Below are 12,794 nucleotides of genomic sequence, written 5' to 3' on the forward strand. Positions count from 1 at the left end.
TCATGTGTTTTAGCTATTAAGGTAGCTTGTCCATGAGGCCCTAGATGTACCAAGTCTTGGCTCGTCTTCCTTGGAACCTTGTCTTATATAATAACGCTAACTCCTAAGGCACGCTTTACCACCACACAACTATTTATCATAACCAACATGTATTCAAGATAATTCATAAGTCATTCATACAAAATCACAAGAAGTCACAAGTAGTTCATAAAACATAAAAAGGAAATCATTCAAGCTTGCTAGACAAACATAGGTTCAACTGTAATATAAAACACCACTTAACAGTACTAACTTAAAACAACTGTGACGAGCCACTTATTCTTCTGCAACCTTCTCAGTGACCGATAAACCATCCTCTTACGCGTCTCCTTCCCTTCCCTCCACTGCCACGGCTTCTCCATATTCCCTGGCTATATGACCTGACTTACCACACTTGTAACATTTCTGGTCCTCGCTGCATTCACGAGAGATGTGTCCCTTCTTCCCGCACCGGTAGCACTGGTTTGGACCTGCCTTGCATTCTCCCAAGTGAATTTTCCCGCACACGAGAGATGCATTCACGAGAGATGTGTCCCTTCTTCCCGCACCTCGCTGCATGTTTCCTTGCTTGCAATCTTCTGTGTCTTCTTCCTCGCATGCTCCACGACGTCTGCAGATCGTTTGGTTCCTTTCTTTTATTCCTTATCTTCCACTTCCACATCATCTGCCGCCAGATCATCATAAACCACCTCTGCTAACTCCACTGCAGACTCAAAGGGAGTAGGTTTGTTAGCCCTGACTAACGTGCGGACCTTCTGTGGAAGCCCTCTGACGTAGCACTTGATCCATTTTGCCTCAGTTTTCACCATGTCTGGCACTAACCTAGACATGCGGTTAAATTCAGTGGTGTATTCGCGATGTGTCATCTTGCCCGCTTTCAGATTCAGAAACTTCATCTCGGCCCTCTCAACCTCGGCATTAGCACAAAACCTTTTCATCACTAACTCCTTCAGGTCATTCCACCTCATTGCCTTAATCTCTTCTCGGGTCTTCCTCTGTTCAACAGATTCCCACCATTACATGGCTTCGTCACCAAAAGACTGCGTAGCATAACCCACAGCCTGGTCGGGATGGCATTCGCTGATTCGGATAATCTTGTCCATAGTGGTTATCCATTGGAGAGTAGCGATTGCGTCTCCTAGACCAGTTAGTTTTGGCGGGTCACACCTTTTGAAGGACTTGTAGTTGCACCCACCTCGGCCTCTCTTCCATCAATCTTCACAGATTGGCCTTCGTTCGAGTCACCCTTCTCCCCCTCATCATCTTTCTTACCATTCTCCCCTGATCTCTCAGCAGTTCTTTCATGGCTTCCAGCAGACTTCTCAGGATTCCAATTCTTCATGGCAGCTGCCACAGCTTGAACAATGGCAGCTTGAACAGCAGAGTCAAGTTGATGTCCTCCGTTGTTGCTCAGATTTCGATCAGATACGCTTCCTTCATCTCCAGTGTTGGAAGCTGTCTCTACCGAAGGTTGTCAGACGAGACGAGGCCTGCCACGACGTCCGGTGCGACCTCCAGTGCCAACAATCTCTCTTGCTCCAGCCATCGTATTCTAAAAGGGAAAACACAAACGTCATCACTCAAGGAATTATTTAGCACGTGATTCGTAAGGTAAGTAGTTAACGACATTGATCAAGTGTAATTAACTATTTGCATTACTCCTCAGGTTCTACATACTTCTCTTTATGATTTCGCTTGTGCTAGTTTCTACTTTTAAACAGTTAATCAATCAAGCAGTCAAGAAATCTATCCCTAACCTGCATATATCCTTCCTTTAAAAATTAATCGAACATCTTTATGCATTATTTAACATACTTTACCGTTACTGAGCTTGCTTGAGTGACACATGGTTATCTTGAACTGGCATCTTCTTTCTCTTCTTATTAAAATCTCATTCTCTGTTCGAGTCTAAGCATGTAGGATTCTTAAATCTCTCGAACTTTGCTCTGATACCAACTTGTAAGGCCCCGAACCCGGTAACCCTACTTTAGCGTCGGATTTACTCATAAACACCGTTCTTACAATAAGATTTAATTAAAACTTTCGCGCAAACGTTAACTTAAGTCATTCGTTACAAAACATTAAATCTTTTCTTTGATACCATAACACAAAACATTATATTTAAAACATCAGTTCTTCCATCTTCAGATGCCAGCCGTTCAATCCATGCCATGTGCCAACCTCATGCTAGTTCTTTAATCTGCTCACCTGTGTGCATACTAAAAGTCAGCTACGCTGAGTGAGTTCTAGTTAATCAAGCAACTTACCATACAACCATTACATGCAATATATAAACGTATCCAAAGACACATAGTCCACTGTCACCTTACCACTTAACTGCCTCCTAACCACTTGTTTACGGAAGTACATAGAGGCTTGCCCTCCCACGCACTACGTTATGCCACTTCAATAACGAAGTCACGTATAGGCTTACCCTACCACGCACTCACGTTAAGCCACTTTAATAACGAAGTCACGCATAGGCTTACCCTACCACGTATTATCGTCATGCCACTAACACCTTTACTAGACCCTTGCCACTTCTATCACACCCTACTTCTACTCGTATAAAACACACTTTATATCATTTCATCATGTACATGATAACCAAATCACATCGCAACATTTACACACACTATAACCACTTGGAGATCATTCCCATTGGCGGTACACACAATATCCGAAGATCGTTCACGCACCGACTAACGTTACCTTCTCTGTCTACACGTGCAATATCCGAAGATCGTTCACAGCATCGACAGACGTCCATTCATATCATATATATATATATATATATATATATCATACATTATAGGATACACTTACCACTTAAGGTAAGTGTATGCACACTTCACATCGAGTATGCACACAACCCCGAAAACATAACAAGGAACATGGGGCTAGAAACTTACCTGAACTCGGTTACTTCTTCCGCTAATGGTTATTTCTTCTTGAGCTGTGCGCGACTAACTGTATAATCATTACATATATTAAATACGCCTCTAGCTCTTCTTGTCGTTTACTTAATTAATCTTAAGTGTCTAGGCCGGTTTTACTTCATTGAACCTTTACCGGTAGTTAATCATTACCCGTTAACCTGTAAAGGTATCTTACATAAATTATCAAAGTCCAATGACTATTATGTAATTATCTCATTCTTTTCTAAGTCCAGGGACTTTTCTGTCATTCTATTAAACTTTCAGTTCGTTACTCAGTTCTTTAATGAACTGACTTATCATAACGAACTGGTCCTTGTAACGAATTGGACCCTCTAATGAACTGGCCCTTATAACGAATTGGACCCTCTAACGAACTGGTCCTTATAACGAATCAGTCCATGTAACGAATTGGACCTTCTAATTCGTTATCTCTTTTAACGGATGGTCATAGCGAATTGAACCTTTCAGTTCGTTATCTCTTTTTGACGAACAGTCATAACGAATTGTGGCTAATTCGTTATCTTTTCCATAGCGAACTGGGACACGAACTAAGGCTAGTTCATTAAGTTTCCATTAGCGAACCACATGACGAATCACCCTTAGTTTGTTAACTCCCCGTTAACGGATTAGGGTTAGGTCAGAGAATGTCATAAACATTCTCTGACATTCCCCTTACCTCGTACACACTTTTCGCCACCCGCCTTCGCCGGAAAACCAGGATCTCGCCGGAAAAACGAGATCTCAGTCGTTTCACCACCGTTTTCACTGTTTTTCTTCCCGTTCGATCCAGATCTGAGCTAGGGCGACCCCTAAGCTCATCTTAGGTTCGGTTTATACCCGATTCCACCCGGATCTCGTGACTTTAACTGTTTAACGGTGTCGGCTCGTCATTTCGTGACTAACTCTAACGGGTTTGAGCTCATACAACATCATACTATCATTACCTTGGATTGGGATCGGTTTTCTATCTTGGTTCAGCTAGAGAAAATAGATAAACTAGAGAGAGAGCTTAAGTGTGTGTTTTGGGTGGTGTATGGAATATGTGTAAATGAAATGATTAATGGGTGATTAAGGTTTATATATGTGGGTCATGGGCTTGAGCCCTTGGTCTATCTTCCTTCCTTTCTAACCCAAGTCCATTACCCATATTACTCAACCCAACACAAGCCCGACTCATAATAACTCCTACTTAATTTTCCACTAACCCGAGTAAACTTTCTCACCAAAAATAAATAATATAATTAATATTATTTTAGAAATTTCGAGATGTTACACTTAGCTATTTGTAACCTTTGATCATAAAATCCACCTCTTGTAATCCGATTTCTTGATTATATAGTGGTGATAAAACGATTTGTCATCACCCGAGGTTTTTGTGCCGACGATCCGAACAAGATCAAGGGCTTTTCCTCGTAACAAATCTGTGTGTTTGTGTTTGAAGCTATTTCATAATCGTTATTATCATCATAGCACTAGACCTCACCTTACAAATTTGGTTTCTTGATCCTTAACGATTTTTGACGAAAACAAGTTTGTCTAACTTGCTATTTGCTTACTTGTTTTATTTGAACGCATTTTGGAGAAGTTTCTCATATATAGTATGATCGTACGACTATCTTTGGCAACCGATGTCCATTTTTATGGCAACGGTTTAGTCATTGCTTGGTAACCAATGTCCATTTATATGGAATTGGTTGAGCCCTTTCTTTAGGTTTTGATTGATTGTGTATGTGCTATAGCTTAACTGTTTATCTCACAGGAACAATTTGCACTTTTATTTATTATTATTATAGTATCTTGAATCTGGTGTTATACTCACTCAACCTAGTGTTGACAAAACCTATTGTATTTTTAATGCATATGTAGGTTATCGTGTGATGAGTTTCATAAGTTGTTTGAAGAACTTAGGATTGCATGCTAGAGAGAAGAAACAAGAACTTTAAGTTTTATTTTGTCCTTAGTTGTTCTATTTATGAAATCATGTACTTTGATTTATTGAAATTAAATAATAGACATTGTCATTTTAAATATTGCATGATAGTAAATTGAGAGCTGTGAGCAATCAGCTCACGCCCCGACATTTCCGCCTTAGGTTGGGGTGTGACAGATATTATTAGGGCCTGTTCCCTACATTTGCAGATATTATTAGGGTCTGTTCCTTTCTTAACTATACAAACACTTCCTCACAACCGTGCATACCTTTCCTTATATATATATATATATATATATATATATATATATATATATATATATATATATATATATATATATATATATATATAACTTTATGCATACTATTAACCTTTTCTCATTTTAACAATCACATATATCATACGCTTACCACTTAAGGTAATTGCATTAACTAATCACATCGAGTATGCACACAACGCCGAAAACATAAAAAGGAAATGGGGCTAGAAACTCACATGGATTCTGTTACGTTCGGAGTTAATCGTAATCCCCCACCTTAGCTGTGCACGACTGATTGTAATAAGGTACATAAGTTAACTACTACTCTAGTGCTCATTTGCGTCCTTGGCCCTTCTTTCTAGGTCTTTCTCATTTTAATCTTTACCTTTCATTATTAATTAGTTCCTTGTTCTTAGCGTATATACCGTACAAGTCCATATTCTTTGCTCACATACGTATGCGTCATACATACATATATGTCATACATAAACATACGTTATACATGCGTATACGTTATATATACATATATATATATATATATATATATAAACATACGATATACATGCATATATGTTATATATATATATATATATATATATACATACGGAATTCATACATACACGTCCCAAATACATACATATACGGTATACATAAATATATGGCATGCATACATACACATTCACGACATACATACGTACATATACATTATATATACACACATACATACGTGCATATACATGTACGAGATACACATACACGACATATATACATACATATATGTTATATACATATACAGTATACGCATACACGGCATGCCTATACATACGTATATGTCCATATACGTCATAAATATGCATATACGGCATACACATACATATACGTCCATACATATACGTCATACATATACATATACAGCATACATATACATATACGCCCATACATATACTTCATACATATACATATACAGCATACACATACATATACGCCCATACATATACTTCATACATATACGACATACACATACATATACGCCCATTCATATACGGCCATACTTATACGTTAAACATACATATACAGCCATATATACATATACGGCGTACATACATATACGTTACACATACATATACGGCCGTATATACATATACGCCCTTATATGTTCAATCCAGCCTCCTTCTTCGCGTTTTTAGGGTTTTTCTTCGTTTTCAGCACCGTCAGCCACCGTTAACCACCATATTTGGTCGTATTTTTGATCGTTTATAACCCAGGTAGCTTCAGGATGTCCAGGTGTGAACTAAGGTGGCCCTTAAGCTCGTTTTTGGTTGATTAAACACCCGAAATAAGCTAGATTTAGATTCAAACGGCTCATCCAGCATCCCCGGGGCTGCAGTGTCGGGTTCTAAATTGTTGGGTCAGCTGAGATAAATGATTTCTTACCTTCGGTTGGTCTTGGATCATTGAATAGAATAGTGTAGAGAGTGTTTGGCTTAAATGTGTGTTTTTATGGTGTAAACTAGGGTGTAGAATGATGGAGATGGAAAGGATATAGGGTTTAATGGGCATTTATACTCCCTAGGCCCATTGACCTTAGGCCCATCTTTATATTAAGTCCATGCTAATTCCATCTATTTTTGCCTACCATCCTATTATCCTTATTATTATATTATTATTATTTTTCTACTAACTCAAATTAATTCTTCCAACGTAAATAATATATTAAATATTATTCACAAAAATTTCGAGATGTTACATTTAATTGGGATTCTTCATATTTAATATATAAAATAAATTCTCCAACCATGTTATTGTTGAACAAGTACCAAACGTTTATTCAAAATAAAATAATAGAACATCCAAGACTCGAACAAACAAACAAATCACTTAAAGTCGGCGACCAAATTATGGTTTTTCATATCTTATCATTAAATCGACGGCCAATTTGGTACCTGTACTAATTTGGTACCCGTCACATACCTGTGAAAGTACTGATACCCGAACTAATTCAGGTAGTTTGTTACTCATACCGGTACCGGTTTCAAGATTGTCGAAGATTTAGAAATAAAAAAGCAAAGTGGTACAAAAACGGGTATTGTACCGAAATACCCGTACCCGTACCATACCGAAAAATTTGGTACAAGCATTGGTGCGTGTTTTTATTGATCTTTGGTACGAGTACAATCGGGTATAATTAAGAGTACAAATACGAGTACTGTCCCATGCTCATCCCCAGTTCCAATTAATAAATAACTTCCCTCGTTAACATATTTTAATTTGTCTGCTCTCCACTAGATTGTATATTAAAAAGTTTTCAACGGGGGAGTATAAGATACACTAATTAGACTTTCTAGCTATTTCAATTATTTTACGTATTTTTTATATAATATAATATACAACTGCTGATATGTAATTGTTATATATGTTACATATATTTAAAATCTATATCTATACTCTAATAAAAGGATACATAATTGTTATATATGTTACATATATTTAAAATCTATATCTACATTTTAATAAAAAGCTACAAGTTAAACTCAAGACGGCTCAAATACACATAACCGGTTATGAGAACGCAATAAACATTGATTAAAAATATGATTAAATGCTATATTCATGCATTTTGATGCAACCTTAAAACAACATTAAACATTCGATGTCATTCGCAACTTGCGATACCAAAAAGTCGAAAACCAAAACTAACATTAACTAGCCAAAAGCCGTCATTCCAACTTCTGGCAAAACAAAGATGACCAAAACAAGATTCAAGAATACAATAGCATCATCATCATACACTGTTTATTATAAGCTCCCTCACAAGTAAAACTGACTTTTTTTACAAACCCGAAAACTAGAAAACAAAAGGATGAAAACTTTTAGGTAAGACAAACTTCACCACTTTGATGAGCTTCTTTGACCCTTTTATCATACTCATCTTCATCGTCTTCAGTTTCATTTTGTTTGTCATCGTCATCCTCATCATCCTCATCCTCCGGGCCCCACCCAAAACCGCCAATGGAACGTGAAGCAGGTGGAGGCGATCTTGCTTCTTCAACAATTTTCATAATTTCCTCCACACTTTGTGCCGAGAATGTTGGGTTTTCCTTCCTGTAGTACACAGCTTGAGCTGCTTCTGTTAATTCTCTTGGCAGATTCTTCAGGAACCATGGGTGGCTTTTGATGTCTTTTAGGCTAATTCTCTATAGAAAAAAATAAATTAAAAAAGAATCACTTTTTGTTGTAAAAATTAGAATTATATGCAAGTTTAATGAGCTTGAGCCCGAGATTGAGTTTCACTTATTGAGCTTGAGTTGGCTTGCAAGCCTAAACGATCCTAATATTTATGTATACTTTTTATATAATGTATAAAATACATATTTAAATAATAACTAGAATTATATGTAAGTTTATGATAAAAAACTCTAAATAATACAAAATTACAAATTATGTAATATCTAAGTATCATAATTAAAATATTAAAATAAAATAAAAAACCTATATAGATTAACAAGCCAAGGTCATGTTATAAAAGTAGAGTTTGAATCGAGCTGAGTCAAAGCAGAGCTTGGCTTGGCTCATCTCATATACACAATTATACCCCTTTATAATTTTAACAACAAATATAAAATAAAAAAAGCAAACAAAGTGAAAACCTTAGCAATATTTAAAGCTCAAATTCTAATAAAAGTGTCAAATTCGGCCCTTTTACTTAAAAATGGGTCAGTTGGGTTATGCTTCATCCCAAAAATAGACACCACATATGGAAGAGACAGGTAAAGGAGTTCAAAGTCGCCTAAAGTGTATTCTTAGTGCATATACCTACATACCAGACTTAATTCAAACATTAAGATAATTGTTGTAATAATTTGCTTTCGTAAACATATTCAATGTATTAGTTACTTTTAAATAAGTATCAACCTATTTCAATCTTTCAACCCACACCAAAAGTTACCCGTCTCAACCCAGTACACAACCCTGCCATTTTTGCTACTTATTATAAATAATAATAAATTCAAATATATGGATTTTCATCATAGAAAATAGTGTTAACAAGCATCTACCATACCAAACATGTATTTCCATATCTTCATTCGGTATATGTAGCGTGAAGAGACTAAATGAAGAGATATAAAGATGGACCCACAAAATGGAGGAGAAAATGTGTATATGAAAGGAATAAAAGATAAGTCAACACAACTCATATCAGCCACACAAAAAGTGTAAAATAAATCCAAAACTAGTGGTTCTTTGTTGGAATACAAAGGACACAACTTGTATGTTTCTTTAAATTCAACTCTTTTAAAAGTGTGACCTAATTATTAGCCAGCAGACATGTTAGACTTGTTATGTGCATGTATCCACAATATAGGAAGTGGACAATACACTAAATTGACCAAATCCTCATTCATAATTTCATTTGAAAAAAGAAACAATAACTTATAGAATAAACGTACCCGGGAAGCATTGGGGACAAATATCCGAGAAAGAAGATGCCTGCAGTCCTGAGATATGTGAACATAGTCTGGGATCTTGTATTGCACAGCCATGATCCGCTGCCAAAACACCGAATCAAAAGTCAAAAGTCAACATTCAATAGAAAACTTTTACGAAGCAAAAAGAAGTTACTTACTTGAATAGTCTTCCTAAAATTTTTGGGATCTGCTTGGTCTTCAAAAGGGTATGCTCCCACAAGCATAACATAAAGTGTCACTCCACATGACCAAACATCAGCCATCTGAACAAGCATAAATCAAATTTTGACCATAATGTAATCTATTAAAAATACCCAAAATGTATTTCAAACAATGTTTTTATATTATATGACACTTAAAATATTTACCTTGCCATCATACTCTTTACGAGAAAGAACCTCAGGGGCGATGTATGCTGGGGTTCCAACTGTTGACTTGGGTCTCGAGTGGAGTAAAGATGACTACAAAACATTAACTTTATTAGCATCTTGATTCTCATTATAAACTATAATTCATAAATAAAACACCTTTGAGTAGCCAAAATCACAAATCTTCAGGCGCGGTGCAGGGCTCCCGTCTAAAAGAGTGTTCTCAAGCTTCAAATCTCTATGACATATTTGCTGCACAAGGGTGATATGTAGCATTAAAAGCCAACATTAACATAAACACACACACACATACAGGGAGGGTTCTACACAGAAGGTTTTTTGCGAGAACATTAAGAACAAAATAAATCATTCATTTTCAATTTTAAAATACAAGAAAACTGTTAAAATGCAATGTTTATTCATCTCTTTTAACATTTTAAAAACAAAGTTTGTTTATATATAGAACCTACACATGTGTAGGTTATGTGTATCATGTGTAGGTGTGTTTCCTAAGCATAACCTAATAATAAACACACATGTGTACGTAAACGTTTAAAAGCAAAACAAATACATATGAACAAATCAGTTTAATGATTTTTAAGTATATAACATATACGCGTGTATGTAAAAAGTGAAAGTTTCAAAATTTATGAACCATTGATAGAAAAAAACCAAATGATTCAGGTTTTTCTTTTTGTCCTCGCAATAATTTTGTCTTCTGTAATGAACATCTCCCCATATATACGTATGTATATATGTGTGTTCATGTATGTATGTAGGTATGTATACATGTGTATGTGTGTGCATATATTTATGAGTGTGTTTGTTTTTTAATCGGCTTTTACCATTAAGTGACAGTAGTGAACTCCTGATATCAGCTGTTGGAAGAAGTATCGAGCCTGAAATTTTGGTAGATAGAATCAAGAAACAAAAACTTATGGATAAATTTAAATACTTTAAAAAAATATTTGATTATGAATTTATGTTGGTTGAAGAAATAATACCTCATCTTCACTAAACCTTCCAGCATTGCAGATCCTATCAAAAAGCTCCCCTCCAGCAGCATACTCCATGACAATGGCAAGGTGTGTGGGTGTTAATACCACCTATGTAAACACCACCATGATTATAAGCTCATGATCCAGATATTATACACCTATATACAGGGCTGTAAACGAACCGGACATTAAGCAAAGTGTTCGGAGGGAAGTTCGCTTATGTTCGCTCATTTAATAACTGAACGAACATGAACAAAGAATTATTTTTTGATGAAATGAACGGTCATGAACAAAGACCATGCTCATTCAATTGTGTTTGTGAACTTTGATAAGGCGCTCACTTACGTTCGTTAATGTTTGTTTATGTTTGTTCATTAAGGATTTTTTTCTACCGACTCTTTTAATCTTATCATATATATTTAAGAAAAAGTATTAACTATAGGACAAACATATATATAAGAAATATGTGATTAATTTATATATCATTTAACATACGACTAAAAATGTTAAAAAAAAAAACACAAACACAGACTTGGTAGCCAGACCGAACCATTGACACTGACCATTCTTGGTTAGCCAAATCATGTAAAACACTATTTGTGTTCATTTGTGTTTGTTCATTTGTATTCATGAACCGTTCACGGATAAGGACATTTTCTTAAAACGAACGAACACGAACAAGATATTTCGCTTGGCTAGGTGTCCGTGAACCGCTCGCTGTCCCATAAAGCTTAAAGGACGAAAATGAACATGGCCTTGTTCGGTTCGGTTCGGTTTGCTTAAAGCCCTATCTATATATACACATATCAATGGTAAATATAAATGAAATTAAGCAAGAGACCAAGAGTAAATAACTACTTGCCTCTCGAAAACGAATGATGTTCGGGTGTCTAAGGGACCTATGATTAATGATCTCTCGAGCAACATTCTCATCAATCTACAACCAAAAAACAATATATGCAAACAAATAAGAACACAAGCAAATAACTTGGTAGTTTAATGATAGATACAATTACAAGATAAAACAAAACAAGTGGGAATTATATTTTAATAAATCAATCAATCAAAAACAATAATCAGATAACCAAACCCAAACAAACAATCACAGCTTTCAACAAATCCAATTAAATGAATAAAATAATAATAATATTAAGAATATCACCTTATGGCCTCTTTCTATATATTTCATGGCAACAAGCTCTTTGGTAACCTTGTTCCTCATCAACCTTGCAACACCAAAATTACCAGCTCCTATATCCTTCACAAGCTCATACTTGTCCATTTTCCAATAATCTATAATAATCAAAACATAATTTAATAATCCCCAAAATTCAAAACCCACCTCAATAATTGCAAAATTCTCTTACCCAATTCGTTAATCACACGAATTTCAGCTCCAATTGATCATCAATTCTTCACCGGAAACCCTAATTTACCGATATGGGTGGGTGCGATTGAGATGAATTGGTGAAATTGAGGGAAGATTTGATATGGGTTTAGTGAAATGAATGTGAGATTAGGTTAGGCTATGAAATGAAATGACATGCAATTGGGGATTGATTGTGAATGAAGAAATTGGGATTGGAGAGAGAGAATGATGTCTAAAAATAGATTTGAAGGTTCCTGGAAAGAGAGAGAGAATGATATCAACATCAACATCAACATCAACATCAACATCAACATCATCAGTGGTGAAATGAAAATATGAAATGGTGGTGATGGAGGTGAAGACAAACAAAGGGGTTGAATGGGAAAGTTATGGTTTTTCAAGGGTTGAGAATATCCTTGAACCTT

At 35.8% G+C, this 12,794-nt stretch overlaps 1 protein-coding gene across 1 annotated transcript; it reads right to left on the minus strand.

Moving 5' to 3' along the window:
• Positions 1-7,912: 7,912 nt before the first annotated feature.
• LOC143614297 (serine/threonine-protein kinase SRK2A-like) lies at positions 7,913-12,308 on the minus strand. The gene is made up of 9 exons (XM_077087781.1): positions 12,163-12,308; positions 11,863-11,937; positions 11,007-11,108; positions 10,848-10,901; positions 10,162-10,254; positions 10,003-10,095; positions 9,793-9,897; positions 9,617-9,715; positions 7,913-8,362 (listed from the first exon to the last, which is right to left on the minus strand). The coding sequence occupies exons 1-9, from the start codon at positions 12,280-12,282 to the stop codon at positions 8,039-8,041; spliced, it is 1,065 nt and encodes a 354-aa protein (XP_076943896.1). The 5' UTR covers positions 12,283-12,308; the 3' UTR covers positions 7,913-8,038.
• Between the last annotated feature and the right edge of the window lie 486 nt (positions 12,309-12,794).

This window comes from Bidens hawaiensis, unplaced genomic scaffold, assembly GCF_021521415.1.
Source record: "Bidens hawaiensis isolate Kalapana, Puna unplaced genomic scaffold, B.hawaiensis_p1.1 tig00039554_1, whole genome shotgun sequence".
Lineage (NCBI taxonomy): Eukaryota > Viridiplantae > Streptophyta > Magnoliopsida > Asterales > Asteraceae > Bidens > Bidens hawaiensis.